This window comes from Phalacrocorax carbo, chromosome 20 (genome assembly GCF_963921805.1).
Source record: "Phalacrocorax carbo chromosome 20, bPhaCar2.1, whole genome shotgun sequence".
Lineage (NCBI taxonomy): Eukaryota > Metazoa > Chordata > Aves > Suliformes > Phalacrocoracidae > Phalacrocorax > Phalacrocorax carbo.
This window is the reverse complement of record NC_087532.1, coordinates 3,753,834-3,777,457: the sequence shown is the minus strand read 5'-3', so window position 1 is coordinate 3,777,457 and position 23,624 is coordinate 3,753,834. Positions and strand designations below refer to the sequence as shown.

General features: G+C 45.5%; 1 protein-coding gene across 1 annotated transcript; it reads left to right on the top strand.

The window, feature by feature from the left end:
- The first annotated feature begins 1,433 nt into the window (after positions 1 to 1,433).
- TTLL10 (tubulin tyrosine ligase like 10) lies at positions 1,434 to 22,193 on the top strand. Its single transcript, XM_064470574.1, has 11 exons — positions 1,434 to 1,581; positions 6,196 to 6,361; positions 7,313 to 7,431; positions 8,715 to 8,835; positions 9,491 to 9,576; positions 9,793 to 9,964; positions 11,886 to 12,057; positions 14,227 to 14,367; positions 15,692 to 15,808; positions 20,716 to 20,809; positions 21,802 to 22,193. Exons 1-11 carry the CDS (start codon positions 1,434 to 1,436, stop codon positions 22,191 to 22,193), a joined length of 1,728 nt encoding a protein of 575 aa, XP_064326644.1.
- Positions 22,194 to 23,624: the final 1,431 nt, after the last annotated feature.

Genomic DNA, 23,624 nt, shown 5'->3' with positions numbered 1-23,624 from the left:
GCCCTCTGCCAGGCTCTTTTGGGTGGCAGCTGCTGTGTATTATGCCGGCCCACACTCCTTACCTTCCACTGGAGTCTGAACGAACCCTTTTCCCCCCTAATTCCTCTTGTGGCTTTGCCAGACCAAGGTTCACAGAAAGACAGGTGCCCTGATGTTCCGCAGCACCTGCTTTTCTCTAAACCTCAGAGTTTTTGGAGACGGTTTCTTTCTCTTTAACATGTCACGTCATGGGAAACTGCAGGGGTCTTTGGCCTCCAACTGAAAATAAAACTCCACTCGAACAAATAGAGCTGAACAGCCAGTCTTTGACTGTACTACAAAAGGAGAATTCCCGTCCCACCCAGGTGCAATTATGCAATTATTACTCAAACTTGCAGACAGGGGAACTGGCACCGTAAGGCTTTGTGACACGGCCACAGCCACAATGGATCAGTGACCCTGCCAGGCTTGTCTCCCTTCCTTGCCTACCCAACACATCGCTCTGGGGGAGGACAGTCTTTAGCAGGAAATATGCTTTAAGTATCTGTAACTCAGTAGCTCAATATTGTAATTTAGCTTATTGCTTTATATCTTTCTACATAAGACCACTTACAGTAAACAGCACTTCTGCATTTGTCCCTCTTATGGACTTTAAACTACACAGTATGTATGCTCCATATTTATTTAGTGTTCTTAGACTATTTGTTACTTTTGCTTGTAAGTAAAAGCTGCAAATATGTACTTCCCTCTCTAATTCTAGCTGATGTTTCAGTTGCCCGATGCTTTCTAAGGTAAGCATCCTTCCTACAAAACAGTTGCAGCCTTGACTCAGAACAAGTCCCTTTTACAGCTGACTATTCCAAGCATGAAACTTGCTAAAAATATGTCCAACAATTATTTGGGTTTATGGCTTCTGTCTCCAGACAGAAGATCTCATTTGCTGCTTTTGTATCCATTGCAAAACCAGGAAATGGGTCTCAGTTTTCAAGCGCCCTGAAAAGAAGCCTGTCTTACATCCCAAGGCTGAACAACTGGGGCCTGATGATGCCATAGACAGAGAATACCAGATATATCTGAAACCAGCTCTTGGACACTGCTCCACCATGAGCAGCAGACTTATGGAAAGGACCCGGTTACTTCCAGCAAATTTACAAGGCAACCCAAGACTACCCTGAGTGCTATCAACGGGAAGGAAGTAGAAAGAGCCCAGAGATTAGAATCAAAAGCACTCAGATCCCCAGCACAGTCACCAACAAGCTTATCACTAGAGACCACCCATAAGAAGCTGTAGATAGAAAGTAGAGCCCAGGTATTCCCAGCTAAAAACCGGTGTCAAAATAAAGCTTCTGAAGAAATGAAAAAACAGCCAAAGATGGTGAAAAATGGATCTACAATGAAAAAAGCAAATGTTGACAGAGAGAAAAATACACCTTACAAACTTTCCCAGGTCGCTCATGACTCTGGCAAAGAGGCTGACAATGATCTCTCCTCCCGCAGGCTGGGCTGCGATGGCCTTTGTGCCAACCAAGAGGAAAAGGAACACCCAACCCATGACGCAAGAAAGGAACCAACAACGGGCTGGACCCTTATCAGCCGGCAGAGGTGAATCTTTTATCCTTGTTTTTAGCTGTTTATTGTGCCAGGTCCTGTGACCAGGTTCCCAGCTGATGCCAGTATCAAGGGATTTATATTTTCTTACACTAGCCAAAGTGCTGGCCACTAATTTATGGAATAAATTACAGACATATTGCACATAATTTACATCACTTTCATTTAAACCCTGTGAAAATATAAGCCCATCCCTTTGTTTCTAAAATAATTCAAGACAGAAATTATTGGCATTGGCTGACACACATCTCGTGAAATTAAAATACTTGATGCTAACACTTTGTTTTGTTGAAAACATGAAGAAAACTACAAGCTATCTGTTAGCAAGCCAGTTAGCAAGTTCCTCTGAAAAGAAACCATTATTTTTTTATGGACAGAGAATTTGGCTGAAATGCCACAAATCTTTCAATGACAAAACCAACAATGTTATTTTTCTGACGTATTCGTTGTCGAACTCAGCTCTGTGCATTGGCAGTAAAACTATATATTTGTTTCAAATGAAAACCTTTTTAATACAGAGGTAACCTTTAGGGCAATGCTTGTCTTTAGAAAGATGATTAGATCATTTAGCTTTCTTAAATGACAATTTCAGCTAGATTTAATCTCTGGATCCTAGAGTCACCTACTGGTCTGTTAAACCTTCCTTTACACGGAAAAGGGAAAAAGGAGGTTCTGTGTTTTAAGCGCTGCTTTTTTTCTCTTTTGGTAGCAAACGACACAGAGCAGACGGCGTCTCCCTGCCAGTGTGTTTATCCCCGTGTGCACTGAAAGCAGAGCTGAGATTAGATAGGAGCTTCTTATAGACACCACCAACACACAATTCCCAAAGAAATTAATGAGCCGAATTCAAAACTGTCTCAAGCAATGTAATTGTCTGGCTGCAGCCGGTGTGAAGACAGTCTCTCTGTGGGCTCTCTGGAAGGGAACTGTGCTCTTTCATTTCATGCTGCTAGGCTATGTGACAAGTTAGAAGAGTTTCCCCAAGGGCTCTCCCCACCTCCCCACCACAAGTACCTTTTGGACAGAGAGAGGCTCTTTCACGGGACAACGTAGAACTGAGTTCAGATGCACAAACTCAGCCTCAGAAATATCCTCTCCTCTCTGCTGATTAGGTCTGCAAGCCAAGCCACTCTGCCTGTTCTTTCCTAAGAGCTCAAGTCCCAACAAGCACCTAATCCCACCTCTGATATACAAATGAAAAGGCCCTTCCCGGAAATGTATGCACTCAGGCAATGGGAATAACCCCCTCCATCGCTGCGTCTCCTTACCTCCTTAATAATTAGCCATCTAAGGATGCAAAACACACAAACAAATGAAGACTAAGGGGACTCATGCTTAAATAATACAGGCTGAAAGATTCAAAGAAACGAAGGTTCATCTTTAATACTGGGAGGTTCCATAATTAGACAGAAAAGAAGATAAAAGGCTCCCAACCTCTGGGTCTCTATATAAAGATTGGAGAGGGAGAGACAAGTACGTGTTTAGACTAATGGAAGAATACCTTACCAGCACTTCAATCATTGCAGGATATTTCATGTGTCCATGTCTCAGGATTAATGGGATTGAATAAAATTGGTTCATTTCTTAGCGAGCCAGGCAAGAAGGGAAGTGGTAAAAGAGCCAAAAGCTCTCGCAGGAGGTATGAATGAACAATTAAGTGTTAAAAATAGATAGGTAAATAAATACTTACAGTCCCATATCAAAGAGTAACAAGAACAGCACTATAACACACTGTGCTAAAGCAGAGGAGAGGGATCAGCCTCCCTCGTGGAAGATACCAGTAGCTGGAGGGGTGGTACTGCTTTATGGTACAACTTTTTCATAAAATGCGTCGGGTCTAGGAAAGTTGAGCTGTGCTACTTTTCTGTGCGTGTCTTTTAATTTCCCTGACGCTTATGCATAATGCATTAACCCTGTCTTTGAGCTACTTTCAAACACTTTGCACAAAAAATTTGCCTGAGTCGCTAATGACAGTCTCTTCTAGAGGAAGACGGACTATGTTACGTTTTCGCCTGGTCTGGTGCTGCCATGGCAAAACGAGATAGCGACCAACGAGCCAGGCACTGCTCTCTGCTGGAGAGTCCTCCCCATTGCAACTGGCCCACCACCCCGCAACGAGCACGCGTGGGCTCAGCTCCACAGAACCAGTAACAGGCAGCTTGAAATTCACGGTGGAAAGAGCGGGGCTCAGTTGGTTCCAAGACACTGCGGAAGCAGCGGTCTCCATCGCAAACCTTGTGCCCTGGCTTGTTTGAACCGGTTGTTCAGTATGGGGTTTTTTGTTTCTTTTGGTTTTAATTTAAGGAGGAAGTTCAAGGCAGGAGTCCAGGGATTAGCACTAATAATGCCGCAGTTTATAGCAGCACTAAGGCTTTCACTGTTAGAACCTTTTGGTGCCAAGCCCTACACGAAGCAGAAATTTAAAGCCAGTCCCGCCTCAAAGAGCGTGCAATCTACTTTCTTTATTCCAAAGCAAACTGAACCAGGTGTGTGACCCTGCTGGGAAATTCAATATCTGTGGGCACACAGTTTGCTGTGGACTGCACCTGTGTTCAGAGGTGGAGTGCAAGGAAGATCTAAAACAAGTGCTTGTAAAATGAGAGATAACCTTTGTTCCACTTAAAAGAGTTTTGTCATTGAGACGGAAGATTTTACTCATGTGATCACAGGATGTACTATAACAAATAACGATAAAAGAACAGTCTAAAGAGTAGATAGCTCCAGTCTTGTCATCTGCCTGCTTCCTGCTCCCTCCTTCCCTGCTCCCGCCTTCCAGCAGGAACAGAATTAGGACAGAGTGGACTTTTTCTTCTATTCACAGGCTTTACTGTTCCCAAAAGTTTTGTGCACAGCCAAGCTGAAGAGAAACCAGAGGCATAGTTTCTCAGCCCCTGGAAGTATTAAGCCTATGTATGTATTTGTAGGTTTGGAGCCAGTGATTTGGGTATCAGTAGCCCAAATGCTGGTTATGTACGTAGTCACGAGCTGTTCCGGGAGCGAGTGCCAAACCCACAATTCCTATGAGATACCAGCCAAGAAATCAGACCGCAAACAGAACTTTCTTATAAGACCAAGATAATGGCGGATTAATCCAGCAATAGTTTTGGGGCTGATGACATCATTATATCAGATACTGCTTCTGAAACCATTTGGTTTGACCTTTTGAAGTCCTTTACCAGCAACCATATTCAAAATACAGTTTCCCATTACTGGCCATTCTTTCATTCATATCCAAATGTGATTCAAGTTCCAACCCGATCATGTCCTTCATCTCATTTATGTATTATAACATCATAGATCTGTTTTGAGGACATTTGAACAACACAAAGATTGATCAGGTAGAAATTGCTCACATACCATATTTTTTCCTGACAGCACCACAGCGTATGACAGTCTAGTTGTATCAGGTGAGACCCTGAACAAGTTTTGCTACTTTAGTTAAAAAAAATACATAATAAAGCACGGTGTTAGACCTCTTGGCCTGTATCTCTGTCAGGGTGAGATGGTACTTGAGTTGCTTCAGCTGCTTTGAAGCATCTTTATGCTTTAGAACATGTCTGGGGACTGCACCAGAGCATTGTCTGTGCTCTGTGAAGAACATGAGAGACCTGAAATATGGACAGAACGTGGGGGTAGTGGGGAAAAGTCACGCAGGCTCATTTTGCCTTGCTTTTGCTATGTATTGTACAGAGAAACCTCTTGACAGAGGAAGATCTGGAAGTGATGTTTTCAGTTTAGTTTATCATTCCTAGAAGGCCAAGAAGCTTAAGTTCTTCGCAACTGCTAAAGCTAGACACAAGCCCTGACATTCTCCTCCACAAATAATCCAGGCAGATCCCATTAACTTTGTACTGAAAAAAATTATTATCCTCTACAAATTCACCAGTTTTTGAGTCCTGGGATCTGAGAATAAGTAACAGAACCATGGCAAGCCTGACGTGGTTAGTTACCAGTTTGAAGCAGGGTGTTTCCCATTCCCACCCCTTGGGTCATTGCCACCACAGTTTACACGTGGCACCCCTCCCTGACAGGGGCAGCTCAGAGCTGTCACACCCTGGGCTTCTCAAAATTCCTATAGGCTTTAACAGTTGAAAGAGCATCTGCTTCAGTGTATAGTGTATGACTTTTTAGGAGGCTCTCCTTGCCCTTCTCCCTGTGTACCGTCACCGGTCTCTAGACCTCGCAGTCCGTCACACTCTCCCATGGCCACCCCCAGTTTTCCAGCTGGACCGATTTGTCCTCAGCTTAGGGTAGACCTGAGACCCACCTAGACAAAATGAGAAAGTCCTGTGAAGCAGAGGCCTGCCAAGTATGAGAATGCCATTTAGCTTTGACAGACTAAGGCTGATTTCAATGTTCCCTTGTACTACATATTTTATTATATTTCCTCTGTTTTCCACTTAATATACCATGGCACCTGCTACCAGGTTACATTAGCAATAATTTCTGAATTGGTTTAAGACAATGCCCCTATCGATGGCTATAAAACCAACTGAAGCGGTCCCTTTACCTTACAGTATTTTCTTCTGTAACAGCTGTCTTTCTAAATGTGGATTTTATGGAGAAGATCCCAGATCATCTGAAGTTTCTCAATTTCCAATTTTGCAGCTACTTCTACCAACTCTGAAGTGGAGCTTGACAAAGCCAAGTCTAATAAGAATAGAACACAGGGTGAGGAATGCCCTCAAGAAAACCAGCCAGAAGAAGAGATACCAAAAGTACCAACGGGACCGGGGCCATATTTTTATATCAGTGGATCTAATGGAGCTGGGCTGTAAGTAGGTCCTCTCAGGAGACTCATATGAACAGCAGTATGACCATATATGAAGTCCTGCAATGTTATCCATTATCCATTGGCCTCAAATAATTTTCCTTTGATTTGCTCTCTTTTTGGAGTGGTGCGCCTGGGGAACCATTTAAAGATAAGTCACATAGAAAGTATCCACCGGAAGGCCACCTGTGGTAACGTAGCTAAGTGCTATATCTTTGCAAAGAAATGAAATACTTCTATTTGATTAACAAAAGCTTCTCTCTTCAGAAATCGCTTAGCTATACCGTATAGCAAATCCATGCATCTATGATCTGCAGCATCATCGCTAAAGCTAGGAACCACCGTTGTTGATCAACATTCTGTTGCGCTAAATGTAAAACAAGTGGAAAATAAGAACAGATTTCCGCCCAAGAACAATTCTCAGATCAGAAGTTCTGTTCATTCCTCTCTGAGTGCTTTTGCAGCGCATTGGCATCCCTCTCTAGACGTCGTCCCCAGCAAGCGCCACAGAACCTCTGCTGCAAACAGCACGTTCCTCGCTGTGGTGCCATAGCTTTATCTACAAATGGCTTTTCCTATTGCCACTTCTCATCTCTCCCTGAACTCCTCAGCAGAGAGGCTCCTTATTAAGACCGGACCCTGAACATTTCTATTCCAAGGGTACCAGTTGCATCCTGACTGGAAAAGCCCTGCTGAAGCAGTAGATGTTCTCATTAGAGCTGCTGAATCACAGTGCCCTTGGCACACTCAGCTACTCCCCCACCCTCCCAGGTTCAAACCAGCAGGTCCACTAGCAGCATTGTAATTAACGCTTCCCACCTTATCCCCCACCCAGGGGCTTCTGGGCACGTTAGGTCAGGCTCCCAGAGAAAATTATGAGGCGTTCAAGGGATATGAGCTAAGAATTTGTTAATAGAAAGGAGGCTACTTTGCTATTTTGTTTTCCATTTGCAGTGTGAACATCTATTGCCAGAGCAGAGGCTGGCAGCGTATCTATGACAACAGAAGAGAGGATTATGCACTGAAATGGTGTGAAATCAAGTGCAGAGAGACCTATTACCATTTCAAAGAAGGTAGAGGTGCCTGTGGGCCTTGAGTGGGAGAGGGCAGTGGGAAAAACTTGAGAGTGCTGGACATGTGACTCCCAGGGCGGAGGAGGTCACCTGGGGGTAGGAGGAACAAGTAACCTGAACTTCTTGGCGGAGCTCAGAGGCAACATCAGAGCTGGATTGCCATGGTGATTAAAGAAAGGGTTTTAGACAAGGAAACAGCTTTGGGGGAAAAGATACCATTGAAATGAACTAAGTATAGTGAAATGAGCGGGTACAGAGATTTAAACACAAACCATCGCCATCACTTTTGAAACGCTGTCCTCCCTCTTTGGATTTGAGTACAGACACAGCACCACAGGCCAGGAGCAGCATGCAGCCTACTCCGGCACCTCTCGAGCACTGGTCTGAGCCTGGCCTACAGAGGGTGCCTCACATTTAGAGACGCTCCCCACAGTGGACGTGGGGAGGTGAGAAAAGGAAGGAAGGGTGCACTTGAAGACAGAAGTAAAGTGAGCTCAGGAGGGTCACCCCGCACATCCCAGGCCCAGTTACCTCTATGTAGGGAGAGCAGAGTCACTAAAAGCCAAACTACTCCACTGTATTAGCAAGCGACGTTTTGAATTGCGCTTTGCCCTTCGTCTCATCAGTGCACCCTGACTTCGCAGGGGCTGGGCAGCTTTCTCACCAGAAAAGCATAAAACCAAGGACTCCCACAGCGATGCCTCCGGCTGGCACTCTCAGAGCGGTACTTTGCATAACAAACACAAAACTCCCTAAGCACAGCCTCCGGGGCAATTCTTTTACTTCTCGGAGCTGGTCAAGACCGGTGCCCTGGCAAACCGGAGCATCACGGCCCAGAGCTGCGGGCTTTCCCGTGCAGAGCCAGTGCGTTATCACTTCCCAACCGGCCCACGTACAGCAGCCGCCTTCCCCTCCTGCCAGCTCTGGTGGCAACGTGGTGGCTGTTTGTCAGGCCGCACCGTTACAGCAGTTGGCCCAAACGCGGCGGGGCGGGTAGGCTATGTTTCAATGCAGTTCTGCAGCTGGAATGGCGTGGCGGCGGCGGCCTTTGGAGTGGGCAAGGGATGCGCTGTTTCATGAAGCCCCATGAGGTCAGTGGGTTCCGCCACAACGTCGGACAGAAATACATTTACAGCAAGTGATTTCACTGCTCTGTGGGTTGTTGTTACTGCCTTAAAGCAAGTTGGTGAACGTCAACAGTGACAAAACCAGCTTCACCCTGCAGATTCTGCTGCATGGGACAACGAGGGCAAGCTTTTTGTGTTGTTTTTTTTTTCATACAGGTGAACAGCTTCTCTATCAGATTCCCAACAATAGAGTCCTCACCAGTAAGATAGGGCTTTTATGCTGCCTGAGAGAACAAGAGCGGGTGATGAAAAAGATCAGTAGGAGCTCTAATCCCAAGTAAGAATCCTCACCTCTTTGAACTTTGACCAGAAACATGCCAACAGAAAGTGAGAGCACATAAACAAAGAACCAGTTTCTTCTAGATGCATAACAGTATGGGAAACAATGTACATGAGGTTTTATTTCTTTGATTTTCTAGAAAAATCTCCTTTTTAAAATTTTCTCTAGAAGTACATACATCAGAGACAGAATTTCTTCTTTTCCTATGTCTGGAGTTGCAGGAGTGCCAGGTGCCCAAGTGGCAACAGTGATAGTAATTCCCCTGTTTTGGGTACATCATCCTACTGGAAAGGGCACAACTTCTCGTGCCACAGAAACTGTAAATATAAGAGAACCTTATTGCTATTTCTGCTCCTATATTTTTGACCTACCAAAAATTCAAATGGCAATCCTCTACCACGGTTACCTGCAGCCATCTCAGCTAGTCTTCAAAAAACTGAGCATATGAAGAATGTCTTAAGGCTAACATAGCTTCTGGAAAGCTTATGGAATGCGGTAGCTCAGCAAAAACATACAACAAACACACAACTGTCTACAAGCAGGACTAAAAGCGCCATTTCTTAAGTGTCTACTTGCGTCCGTCCTTTCTGAAAGTACCAGAGGAATAAACGCATCGGACAGGGTTTTCAACTTGTATTTGATTCTCCCGTAGGTTACTGAAGATGGAAGAATTCTTCCCAGAATCTTTTCGCCTGGACTTAAAAGATGAGAGAAATGCCTTTTTCAAGCTTTGCAAAGGTGAATTGCCTTAATTGTGGTGGCAACCAATTTAAATAGCGCTGTGACCTCTAAAATGTTCCTAAAAGTATATGCAGTAATAATAATTGATATCTCTATGCATGTGTATTTATATAATACAAACATGTCCAAGTGAGCGGTTTTCAGGGCCCACGAATGGGCACAGCGGTGTTTCAGCCCACACACATTACTGTAACAGACTCCTCCTCTCTGCAGAAGAACAGATTTGGATCTGCAAACCAAGCTGCTCTAACCAAGGTCGAGGAATTTTCCTGCTTAAAGATCCAGCTGCTGTCACCACCCTTCAAGCCAAGCTCCGCAGCGCTGAGGAGCACCTACTCAACCAGAGGGTGCCATACAAGGCTCCCCCAGCAAGAATAGTGCAAAGGTAGAGACTGAAGCCCCGGGACTCCTCTGTGGGTAGCGTGCTTGATTAAGCACACCGGCCTCAGAGAGTTGGATTGTTCCATAGGTATTTAATGTGGTTACACATCTCACCAACCTGTGAGATTTCATTTTGTGGGAGAGAGGCTGTTTCTCTGCATAGTCTGTCTTGCATCCGCACTTCAGCCATTTCAAGGCAAATCTTTGTTATCAGAAAGGTTTGAGTTTACCTATGTCTGGACATTTAAGAATGTCTTCAAAAGGTCAGAAGCTACAGTTTGGTACCTGAATGCTATACATAAAGCCTTCTGCAGAATAATTTAAATTAGCTATTATCCCAGCTCCTTATGCAAAGCTAGCATTTTAGAAATCGTACAGCTACAATATCAGTTCCACGCAATCTGATAAAGCCTCCCAAATACCTTCTTAACTCTGCCTCAGAGCTGCAAAAGTCTATACCCCAATCAACAGGCAGTGGCTAGCAGTCACTAAAATTTTGGATTAGGGCTGTTTTATTTTTTATTCCTTGCATGAATAAAAGACCAGGAAGGATCTTTGTAGAATAGATACCCTCTCAGCCACTGCTAGGATGTTTTGTAGAGTAGCAGAACAGCAGGAAAAGGAAGGGAACAAATAAGGCAGCAGGAGTCATAAGACCAGTTTCAGGTACTGAACATTACATACTTACACAACTCAGTTGATTTCCCTTTGCCTCAGTGTCCCTCCCTCAGCTGAGGAACGCGTTATAATTAAATCACTTCAGTGCTCTGAGAGTTCTCTTTGAGCACTTTCAAAGAGAAATGCAAAAAAGATGTTTTCGTTATTTATCCTAGGAGCTGCCGTTCCCAGATGCCTTTGATGCTGCCTCGGGTGTGCATAGCTAGGCATAGGGGCCACTCTAAACTTCAAGGTGCCCACACGTGGGTGACATCGCCTGGCATTCTCATGACATGCCAGCAACAACACCATGACACACTCGTGACAGCGCTCTAGTATTGGCATGGCAAAAGTGATGATAAGAATTCCTTACGCCGAGCCTGTGCCACTTCCCTGACATTCTGCTGTCAAGGCTTGGCACCTTTATCTTGCGAGAGCGCGCAGTGCACAGGAGCCTTTCCAAGAACGGCCCTAGCCAAAGCAAGCAACGTTCTCTGCTTACATTCATCCAAACATTTCTTTTCATAATAAAGGAGTGGCTGGCCTCGTTGAAAAGGGCAAGAGAGATTTGTAAAATGGTCAACTGGAATGATGATCTTAGAGGCTTTCTGCAATAGGCTGGTCCGTGTTTATGCAGCAGCCAGTATGTGGCGCACAACAGGGGCTGCCTGACAAAACTAGACCAAGGGCCTTAGACCGATATGTGGTCTCTGATATGGGCAAGCAGCAGTGCCAGGGGAAGAAGTGGTTGGACCCTATCTTAGGTCTCATCTTGATTTCTATTAGTGAGGAATGGCTTATGCTCTGAAGAAAGAGGCTCCGTAGCCCTTTGAAAACTGTTGTTAGCGTTGATTTAACAGCATATCCTTGTTATTCATGTAGACATCCAGCAACCTTTGACAATAACGGGAAACAATTCCCAGTTACACCGCGCTGGCAATAAAAGCAGTGGTGCTGTATGAAGGGCTCTTTGTGTTCAGACATAAACTTGTATATTCTCCAGTAAATATTAGTAAATCTTTAATAACCTCCTGCTCCCGAGAGCCGGCACAGCTTCTAGTCCTCTTGAAAGGAGCTGTCTTGGCATCTGTAACCGCTTCTACGAGTGCCCTCTTCTGCCACTCACCTCAAAACCAATGTTGACACAGGGACAAACCGGTTAGTGCTGCGGTGTGAAATGACCCGGCGGCGGGGTTTTGTGTGAGCTTCCAATCGCCATGTGTTATAGCTACCCGTGGGTGACACCTATTGAAATTCTGCTCTGCCAGGTATATTCACCAGCCTCTGCTCCTGGAAGGGAAGAAGTTTGATGTCCGGTCGTACCTCCTCATCGCCTGCACGGCACCGTACGTGTTATTTTTCGCCCAGGGTTACGTCCGCTTGACCTGTGTCAGTTATGATGCCGCGTCTGATGATCTGACTGTTCATCTGACCAATCAGGTAAACTAAGGGCACTTAGTTCAGAAGAAGGGGAGGGTGTGGTTGATGTAGATGGGAAGCAGAAGCGAAAAAAGGCCTTTAAAAGGCTAAAAATAAATGCCTCATGCAGGCAGAATGAATGCAGCCAGGAAACGGAGGTGGGCTTATGGTCAGGCATGGCAATAAGGCTGAACAGAAGCAGTACCGATAAGGTTCCAGTCTCTGCCATGGACCGGTTCTCTGCTGAACCTGACAATTTCTTTCCCTGGACCTCTTTTTCCTGCCATTATTCTCTCATGTGTCTGTGGACCATAGGCTTCTCAGGGCAAGAAGCCTTTGATTGCAGCTACCTAGCACAAAGGAGCCGTAATCCTGGCTAAGGTTTTTGCTGATCCTCTTGTGTTTAAACAAAATAATCATAATGAGGTAAGATGCAAACATGGTCTTCAAGAGCCATCACTCTCATATCTCTACCTTTGCTTGTCTTGGTTCTCAAATGAGAGCTGCAACAGAACAAGCTGTTTAGCCTGGAGAAGAGGGGGCTGAGGGGAGCCCTCCTCGCTCTCTGCAGCTGCCTGAGAGGGGCTGGAGTGAGGGGGGGCTGGTCTCTGCTCCCCAGTCACCAGTGACAGGACGAGAGGAAACAGCCCCAAGCTGCATCAGGGGAGGTTTAGGTTGGATATTAGGGAAAATGCCTTCCCTGCCAGAGCCGTCAGGCCCTGGCACAGGCTGCCCAGGGAGGTGGGAGAGTCACCAGCCCTGGGGGGGTTTCAAAAACTGTGTAGAGACGGCTCTTCGAGGCATGGTTTAGGAGGCCGGGGGGTGTTGGGTTGATGGTTGGACCTGATGATCCTAGAGTTCTTTTCCAACCTTCACGATTCTATGATTCTAAGCCTGTTCTGGCTTGTGCCCCCATCCGTCTATTGTCATACAGAATAGAAGCCTGCCTTGCTCAGATCTACCTGCATTTTTTGCTTCAAATGAGGCCCTTCAGTAGTTAGAACTGGTCCTGATATAAAAGAATTAAAAGAATCAGAAGGAAGAAAGCAGTTTGCTTTTAAAGCCCTTCTCTCCTCAGTGTCATGCTGTGTTCCGAGAACTAGCAAAATACACGTTAGAGGGGTATCAGACAAGCCCACTTCAGTTGGAGTTTTACGGTTCCTGTAAAAGCGTAGTTCAGGACAGCAGAGCATAGCTGCTTCCTGCAATATACGCTATTATCAGTACGCCACTTGTTTTCCTGGAATAGTTTGTTTGCTCAGCTAGAGAGCTATCCGCATGGGAATTCACATGCTCGGGTAGGATCCCATGGCACAAGTGATATTAAACAAAGGACAGGTGTTTATTAGCAGAACACAAATTATCTGGGTTCCTGCTGGGAGGAGGGAAACAAAACTTACAGGAGTGGCTGGTAACAGACCAGGCTTCTTCAAATTACAGTTCATTCTGCTCTCATTCCCTTCCTACCCTTTCATCCCACCTGGAATCAGCCATTTTCCCACCCTATTTCCAAAAGACAAGAGGCAGCAGAGACAGCATCACCAACCAGAAGCTTTACAACCTCACAGTAACCGTCCCACGGACAGAGCTGCAGCCAAGCCCAGCTGTTTCACCGGGAAAGGGGGCTGGCCTTTGATCGAACACTGCAAATACCCCATTATTGATAAACCCCAGCTGACACTGGGATTAATGAGACAGTGGAAGAGACGAGCCCTCACCTCGGTTTCCTCTGGGGACACATCCGTACATCTCTCTCACACACACTCTCCTAGAGGAGAGTCCGAGGCAGATTGGACTAAATCCAGGGCCAGTGTCTAAGAATATCATGACTATGACTTGAAAGCACCTCTCCCTGTCTGCCAGTTGGTCGAGACATATCGTACGTACACACAGAGAAAACACCGCTTTGACAGAGGCCTCGGGTAACCGTCTCTGCGACGTCCGCGTGGCTCCGGCACATTCTGCCTGTGGCAGTCTTGTACAACGGGAGGCGGCACATCTGCTCAGGTTTAGCTCTGCTAGTGAGGGGCTCTATTCCCTCCTCTATAACTTGATCCTGGGGTTCTTCCCAACTCCAGATGCCTGGAACAACTGAGGGTAGTTGGATGCCTGCCGTGCAAGCCGGCTCCCAGTTACTCCTCGCTGCCAGAAATCTAATCCTCCCCTTGCTTTGTTTCCCCCACCTCTCAGCACATGCAGAAGAAGAACTCCCAGTACAGCCAGTTGAAAGATGAGACAGTTTGGCGGATGGAGCACTTCAACAACTACGTTAATGAGAAGTTCCGAAAAACCAATGGCCTCCCCAAAGACTGGGTTTTCACGGTGTTTACTGTAAGTGCAGGCAAGTGTACGGTGTGCTCGTCTGCCTCATTAGGGTGACAAATAGGGAGAAAACCCCTCCGTTCACTGGAGCCCCCAAGGAAACACATACACTGAATGAGAAGGTATTGATGGTCCCCTGGTAACCATTTATCTGCAAATGCTAACCGCAGAAGTAAAGACACAAAGAGTTTAATTTTAATAAAATGGGTAAACTGCAGAGAAAAAGAGTGTGAATGTAAATGCTAGCTATAAAAATGCAATTATGGTCTTTACATTCCTGGCCCAATGCTGTGGTCCTACATTAAAAAATAAAACACATGTTAGAGACCTCTCCAGCCTGACAGGTCTTACCCTGAAAAGGGACTACGCTTTCAGCGGTCTCATTCCTGTCCGAGCTGGGCTCACCCTTCACTTTCCGTTTGATTTTGCCACATGAAAATCCTGTCAGGGCCTTAGAGCTTCTCTCACCTTGGAGGAGAGATAAGAACACTCAGCTGGCTTTATTTCTTACCATCCTCCTGTCTCACCGAAGAAACAAAGTGAAGAAATTACCTAAGTCCCTGAGGCTTCATTTCATCAGCCTGAGTCTGATGACGCATCAGTTCTCTACGTGACTTGCTGGGGTGAAAATGAGAAGGGCAGAGGACACAGCTTTCTCAGGTTAATCTTGGAAATGCTATAATTTAAGGCCAAACACAAAGAAAATTAAAAAGCTAAAAACTTTGTGAAAATGTGTTTTTGTTTGGAAAAACAGCTCAGAAGCAAATCTAGCTGAATTTGCCAAATTTCTCAGGGGATCAGAAACTTTTCAACCGACTTTATGGTATCTCTTTTCATGCAGAAATTCCCCACTCTGCATTTCAACTCCAAATTGAATTAAGCTTAGCATCCCCTACGGCAAAGTTGCTGTAACTCACCCGGCTTCTTTAAAACACTATGTCCAGCACAGCTGTGAGGGGGTCGTGAGTCGTGCCTGTCGGAAACGGCTGGGTTCAGCTCACATCTAGGTACCCCCACAGGAGTCAATGAAAGAACATCACTAAAATTTCTGCAGACAGCTCATTCTGAGGAAGGGCCAAGGGCCAAGGTTCCGTCAGACGCCAGTGCAGCGGTCTGGAGAACCAAGTTCAGGAGGGGGTTTCAATCAACCCAAAGCAGACAGACACGTGGCCTGCAAAATGCAACATCCTTCCAAGGCTAGAGGGGAGCTCTGCTGGAGGCAGGGGAAGAAAAAATGTCCCTAAACCAAGAGGGCACCTATGATTTACAGCGACTCCTATGCCCTTGGCATTCGCAATGACCAGTTACCACCGTTCCCTGTCTTCTCTTTCAGAAAAGGATGCAGCAGATCATGTTGCAGTGCTTCCTGGCAGCCAAGCACAAACTGGATCGCAAACTGGGCTACTTTGATCTCATCGGCTGTGACTTTTTAATTGATGAAAACTTTAAGGTACGATTGCAATATGGTCAAATACTAAGTATGATATTTGACAGATATCTAATGTCATCAGGATAGCATGGCTGACACAGGCGCTGGGGCTAGGAACTAACTAGAGCGTTCAGACCGTCAGCTAGGAAGTGCAGGATCTGATTTTTTCTCCAGTTTCATCATCCAGCATCAAGACATGGTACCTGCATGGCCTGCACAGAGAAACCCTGGCATTAACAGCTCAGGATACGAAGAAAAGTACTTACTGCAGCTGAAAATGTTCTGTGCAGAATTTTCATGGGGATGCAGAGTTCGTAGTGAAAAGTATGGGAATTTTAATGCCCCCTCAGTTTTTCCTTTCTCCAGAAACCGAACGTGCCGGATGATCAGCCAGCATAAATCAGTGTGTAATGCCTCTAACATCACATGAAGTATGCTCATTTACACTAGCTGAGTATCCATCAAAGGCACCCAAGAACGCCCTCACCATACTGAAGAACCACTCATCGATTCACATGTCAGCATCAGCATCTCCATGTTCACTGTAGGCTCCCCATTCAGCAACAGGTCAGCCCACTCAGTCTATAAAATCTGCTAGAATTACAATTCAGACTTGTAAAGGGTGAATGAAACACACACAAGGAAAGGCAGAAGAAAGGGAAAGGGAAATGTTAAATACATGATTGAGGTGCTTTCAGTGCAGCACAGTCCTTCAAAACCACCTGGCCTACACATAACAGAAAGCCATCTGGCAGATTCTGCTGCTGCTAAAGCAGAAAGGAGCTCAAACGTACTCCAGCAACGGGCAGTGGGAACAGCAAACCTGATGAAAGAATGGAATCAACGGATGCAGCAGCGGTTAAGGCACCCGAACAATAGGCTCCTTTGTACAGGAAGTCAATGGCAAAGACACAGAAACTGGTGCTTCTCAAATTTCAGTGGGAATTGTCTTTTGCAACGTTGGCGTGCAAAGCCCTGGCTGTGTAAACTTCAGTAGAACAGAAGATCCAGCATCGCCCTATTGTGGCAAGTCCTACTTGGCTAGTTAAAAACTTCAGCGTTTAAAGACCATTACATCCCCATGTATTTTACATATGGAGAGATAAACAGAATCTGATTCTTGACAAGTATTATCTCTAAGAATGATGTGGATTTCTGGACACTCAGTGGTGACAGAACCTAGAACTTCCTTCTGAGAGAGTCATGTGGAAATTTAAACATTTATTTAGCATAGGTTTGTCCATGTTTTCTTGCCCCTGCTGGGGAGCAACAAATCCTTTTTATTGGCACACTGCTGCATGGAGAGACACCCGTACCCTCCCTGTAGAGGCAGTGTACAACAGCTGCCCACAGGCCTGACGCTACAACCCACAGTTAACACCGGGCGGTGCAGCAAACTCCCCGTTCTCCCTGGGCTGACATTACCGTTCCTGGTCTGACGTCCTGCCCTCTCCACCTGGAACACACAACAGCCTATTCTCCCTGTCCTCCTATTTCACGACACATGTAGGATCTGCTTTATGCTGATTTAACATGATATTACACGCTCAGTCCTTTAGCTCATCATGCCTTTCCCTCTTCCTTATTTACATCTGAGATACAAATGCCCCCAGCGTCACTCCTAATAATTCTTGAAGGCCCCGCAGCATCCTGATTCAGTCTTTGGAAGGTGTTTTTCCTGCCTCAGAGATCTTAGAAGTGCAGACTCTGAAAGCAGGGCCTGCTGAGGAACCTCAGCTTTCTGTAGAACTTTGCATATTCATACGTAAGCTGAGAAAAGAATGAAGTACTTTAAGAAGAGAGGGAGCAGAAGGGATGGATGTGGTTTTGCTGCTGTTGGCTATTTTCCTACCGCTTTCTGGAGATTCCTTATGCTGCATCATAAATGCTTGAGTCACTACACAGCTTAGGACGGTGTTATTTAAATGCTCAAGGAACCTGTTTTCAGAAAGCATTGCATCAGCCGTGCAAAAGGGCTTCTCTCCAGAGGTATGCTGGGAAGACAGATGTGAACATTTTTTTATCAGCCATAAAGGGAATCCGCTATCTATCGGTAGAGAACAGACTGAGCATAGATAAGCCATTTGCCAGTTTGTGATAGATGTACATAAATGCAGATAACACTCAAATCCCTAGTTAAGGCAGGGACGGTCCCTTTGATTTCAATAACATAGCTTTTCATTCACCCCGGGACTATGAGGTACCACACGGATACTGTAGACTTGGTTGTGCCCACTCCAGGTCACGACAACAAAATAAATTTTGTAAAAGCTTGTAAATCTGTGGAAAATCAGGACCCTACTGCCTTAGCCCATGGTCTCCACTGTCACTGAGTGGGTCCCTTTCTGGGAAGGGCAACAAGCCCTTCCAGTGCTTGGTTTGTGACTCTGCATGTGGCTTCAGCTACGTCCACACAGGCCACAAATCATCTTATTCCTATTTCTGGCTGGTATTTCAGTGCTGCTTAAAGCTCCGGCCAGAGGTCAGGCTCCCTGGACACCTGCTGCTGCACAAATACGATACAAGACAGCCCTGCTGTGGATAGCTTTGCGCTTTGGAGCATGTTACCGGGATCCTCTCTAAGAACAAGTTCTGATGTAGAGAGATGTATATGTTCCCATTCAGCCTTGGCTGTCACGTCACCTGGAGCCTCTGGGAGCATGGACTGGTGCCCTCTCCCTCCCTGAGACCCCAGCAGGGTGTTTAGCTTCCACCCGGCAAGCTCTGGCAAAGGCAGTTAAATAAACTAAATGGTTTTTGATCAGAATCAGAACAAAACTTTGGCTCAATCATGCATTTCCTGCACACCAAAAAGTCTTACTTCTGCCCATGTCGGCAGGGAAAGGACCCCTGAGACAGGTCTTATGCTGTCTGTTAGCCCCTACGTGAGCGCAGGACAGAGCCTAGGCTCATCATCCAACTCTCCTTTGAAAGACATGGAACTGCTGCTGTAAGGATGGTTCTACAGCAATGACACTACAACACTAACCAGACTAGATGAAAATAAAAAGTATTTGGCAGGTGCCAACACTGCATCTAAGACTATACAGAGAACAAGAAATGAGACCTCAGATCCTGGTGTAATGCAGGATCTGGCTGCAGTCGGCCGGTTGTTCAAGAACCTACGGACAAATCCTACTATTTAAAGTTTTTAAGCCTACCTGTGATGTCTTGACAGAGCAAGCTTAGGATGTGACGGAGCATGGAGTTGTACCGGCAGGCTGCAGGGAGCAGTACCCTCTTCATCCCCCAGAAACCTCCAGAGCAGCTCTTCTGACCAAAGCCTCAGGGCACTCATTATCATTCTCACCACCTGAAAAGCCTAAAGAAAAAGGACGGTCCATGGTTAGGAAGTCGAGGACAGACATTCTGGGTTTGGGTTGCCTTTCTTTGTCATACATTTGCTAGGAGGTTTTGAGCGAGGCACGTGCCAGATGCAGGAATTTCAGTCTACATGAAATTCCCATGCAAGTTACAGATAGTCACACAAATACGGTGAGTCTTGGCCTCGTCCTCTCTGCTCTTCCTGAAGTAGAGCAAAGGGCATTTATTAACTTGCCCTGGTTGTTGAGAGGTTAAAAGCGTTTAAAAACTGACAGTACAGTAATGGGGAATGTAGAAGATTAACAGCACGGCAGATGTCACGGAGAGCTTTCTTACTCCTGTTTGTCAGTTTTATTTGTTTCGAAGAAGAAACCAAAACGTAACCAAGACAATTATGAAGGTTCACTGAGTTTGTCTGCCAGCACAAAATCTTATGAACTTTTAATACGGAAAAACCCCACTTACTCAGAAGAATGAGTTTGCCAAGAAAAATGTATGTAACTTAGGTGCCCTCTGTTGGCATCTGCAAAGCAGCTTTTTTTTAGCAGCTGCTCCGGTTCTCTGGAAAAAAGAAAAAAAGAAAAAGACATTTCACTGCCCTCACTTACCAGTCTTTCCATTTGTTTAATAAAGTTTTTCAAAGAAGTGAAAATTATTGTTGTATTTTATTCGCAGCAAAATAAAGTGCCAAAGTGAAGGCTATCACGTCATCAGAATCTACCAAACACTTAGACCTCATTCCACAGGTACTTGCAAGCAAACTTAGTGCTGCTTCAGGGAAAAAAAAAGATTTTTTAAAAATTATTTTTTAAAATCAATTAAAAGGGAGTAAAATTCTTCTGGGGCTGTTACATGATTAAATATCCTTCCTTACGAAATGCTGAATAGCTCCTACATGTGTTATATACAAGCGGCAGCACCATATGGTGGAGGCAGGAAGTGAGCAGATGAGTTTCACTATAGGGAGAAGAAATAGTAAACAGAATTACACACAAGTCAATTGTTTGGTTTCGCACAGATTTGTAACTGGACTATCACATTCTGAAGCTCATAGCTTCAGACCTTGGCGTTTCAAAGGGAAACGGAGTCGAGGCTAGTATAGATATGTAAAATCAATATCTTACGTGGCTTCTACCTGAAACTAAAGCTTACCCAGGAAATCAAGGCCAAGGGTTCGCTGAAGTCTCAGGGCTGTATTTGCTTAGTTTTGATCCCACACCCACCTCAAATCCAAATGATTCCTAGCTTCCTTACAGCTTTATTTCTTGGTACTCAAAAAACTCAGCTAGAAATTGTTACAGAAACTGGTATGTTAAGAAACACAGCACCTTTACACGCCTATAAAGCAAGCGTTAATCCAAGGAGCATCAGCTGGAGACACAAAATAACACGTAGTGTTGTTCTCAAGCACATAGCTGTATGCAAAGAGGGGTTTTGCTTAATTCATCCAGTCGGTATGAAAATTCTGCCCTGCCTGCGTTCTGTGTCATGGGATTTTGTTGGGATTTATTAGTGCTCTTACTTCTCAAGGAGTTCGCTAAGGGCATTGCTCTGACTTTAAGGAGAGGCAGCCTCGTTTCCTGACTGGCATTTGTCTTTTCTAGGTCTGGCTTCTGGAGATGAATGCAAACCCAGCATTGCATACCAACTGCAAAGTCTTGAGAGACATCATCCCAGCTGTGGTCTACGAGAGTCTTGGTAAGCGAACAAGCCACAGGGTGACCAGCAGCAGAAAATCGTATCGCTCCATTGCTTCTCGGAGGAAAGACTCCTGTTTGTATCAGTTGTAGGTCCAAAACAGTCTTTGAATAAAGATGTCTCACTGCTGTGTATACAAGCAATTTAGAAGGCACTGAAAATTCTAGCCCATGCAGACCTAAAAAAGCTATGGTCTTTTTAGCCATGCACCCATTAGAAAGAAAAAAGTGCTTAGGTTTTTTTTGTTATAATTATTTTTAAGAATGTTTTCTTATATATTCATGTAGAAAAGGCTAAATCTTAATACATGACCCCATAAACTGCACCTGTACATTTTTTCTCATGCCTTTTGTTGTGAATGTACAGGAATTTAAGCTGGTTTTTACAGTGTGCCTTACACGGCCGTGGCAGCGCTTAGATGCCAGTGTGCCCACTGTACTTCGCAAATAGAGCTGGCAACTCTGCCATGAACTATACACTGACTGAAAATCCCTTCTGTAGCCTGATATACATTAACTAGACCTAATCCTGCCTGGAGGACTAAAATATCTTCCACCTCTGATTTTCTGTGATATCACTGTATGCGTAAGGAGAAGCAGTAAAGGGAGAGTCTACGTCCGCAAGAGGGGTATTAGCAGTAGCCAGCTTATCTTCCTTCCACAGATAGAGCATATGTGCATATGGGTGTTTATTTTGGGGTGTATTCCTATCCTGTATGGCACTGTAAGAAGTTTTACAATATTATTCTTACCAATTTCCTGAAATGTTTCCAGTGGAGCTCAAGCGAATGCAAGAAAAGTGTGTTGGTTTGGTTTTTTTTTTATATATTGTCTTAATAGTAATAGCCCACAGAGGCCACAGATGACCAGTTGGAAACCACTTCCCCTAATCCGTCCAACGCACACAGCTGCTTTGTGCATACACATGACAGCTGGGGTCTATTTAAGCATCGGGTTGTTTGGACCACCTCATAATTGCATCTTCTTTTCCAGATTTGGTTCTCGAGGTTTTCAACAAGTGCCTCAAAGGCCAGAGTGTTTTGCCTTTAGAGACGCTCTGCCACTTTGTGCATCTCTATCACGAGGATGCTGCGGACCTTGGCCAGAAACAACCCTCGAAGCTCAGCCCCGGGCAGCCTACAGGCCAATTTCTGCGCCCACAAACAGGCGGTACCAGCCACTTCGGTCAGAGCCCGGCCAAAGTGCTGGAGAACTCTTCCGAGGAGCTCGGCTGCTCTAGAAAAAAGGCTGCCCAGAAAGACTTGTCAACAAACTGTCCTAACTATACCTCACGTGCAGCCCTTCGACCCTCATGGAAACACCCTCTGAGCTATCACAGAGCAAGAGGGCTTTTCACAAGTTCAGAAGACATAAAAAGGAAATAAAAGCTAAACCTGTCTGTGCTGTGCGTGTCCAGCTCATTGTCGCCTCATATAATCAACTTCAGTTGGAAAACCAGTAACTAATTCTATAAGTTCTCAGTTGTCTTCTGCGAAAGCGATACTCTAACCAGCCGGCCAGAAATTACAGGGAAGCTACAGAAAATGAGACAAGCGTTAACCACATTATAACTCCTCCCCTATAAAACCAATGTTGATCTGACCAGTGCAAGCCGGCAACAGGCCAGACTTGTTACATACAAAGTCCTTATACAAAAAGGCAGGGAGAGAAGCTGCAAAGACTAAACCTAGGCTCAACAGTGGAAATCCCCCAGCTCATCCCATCATTTGCAGCTGTGTGTCCAGCTCCTTACCCATTAGATCCTCTGAGCCTCGCACATTTAACCCTGTTATATTACGACTCTCTCTCGTTTTCCATTTGGCTGAGGTGCCAGCCAAGCAGCAGCACTTATTGTATCAGGCCACCATCTCAGCAGGAAACAATGACGCTTGGGGGACCAAGGGGGGGGAGGAAGGGAGAAAGGTTTAAAACCAACAGGAAATGCTTTTACATCTCAGACACTGCTGCTTGTAACCCAAGAGGAATTGAAATGATCGGTAAGCCGAGGGGTACGTGCGCGTTTCTTTCCCCGCCTGCGCTTACCCTGACCATAGTTCAGGCGTATTCATGTGACCCTGCGCCAGCAGCATCGGTTTGAAGCAAGCGCCTGTGGACGGGGGAGCCAGTGGCCAAGCATGGGATGCTGCAGCCTGAGCGCCAGGCAGGCTGGGTCTGCAGGAATAGGCCAGGATGAGGTGGAGCTACTGAGGACAGGCAGGACCAGGTAGGTAGCAATTTTGGGGGCATGTGAAAAAAGCCAATCAGCTCCACTCAAACAGAAAGACATTTGGTGCTTGAGACCAAAACTCAGTGGCTGTATTTGCTTTCCAAATATGACTCCCTTAAAGGAAAAGCTTTCTCGTTTCCCTTTTTCTAGCCAGAATTTACAGTAATGCTAAGTTTCTGTAGAAAGAACAGATCGTTCTAAGAAGATTCGTTCAATCTTCTAACAAGAGCCTGCTTACTTCTGACCAATATGTCCCCCAGATGTCGCAGTCTTTTAAGACAGTCAGCATTTAAGAAACTGAAGGTGAAAGCACTCCTTCCTGCCTCGGATGTAACTTTCTGTGCTCTGGGCAGGCAAGCGCAACTAACTCCTGGGGCTCTGGCAAGCATTGCTGATGTTTTGTCAGAAATGGATGTTTTCAATCAGACTGTCACATGTCAGAGACAGATCGGAGGCCTGAAAAGAAGCTCAGGAGGTCTTTAGTCCTCCTTCTACCTCTGGAGCAGCCTCAGCTCCTCCTAAATCTTGCTTGACAGACGCTTATCTAACCTGTCCTTGAAAACCTCCGGTGATGAAGGTTCTGCAATGT

Bases quoted from the DNA above. Each gene is read 5' to 3' on its own strand.
- TTLL10 (XM_064470574.1), top strand. From the start codon at position 1,434: ATGACTCTGGCAAAGAGGCTGACAATGATCTCTCCTCCCGCAGGCTGG. The intron at 7,432-8,714 runs GTAGAGGTGCCT...TTTTTCATACAG, and splicing joins CTATTACCATTTCAAAGAAG to GTGAACAGCTTCTCTATCAG. The intron at 20,810-21,801 runs GTAAGCGAACAA...CTTCTTTTCCAG, and splicing joins TGTGGTCTACGAGAGTCTTG to ATTTGGTTCTCGAGGTTTTC.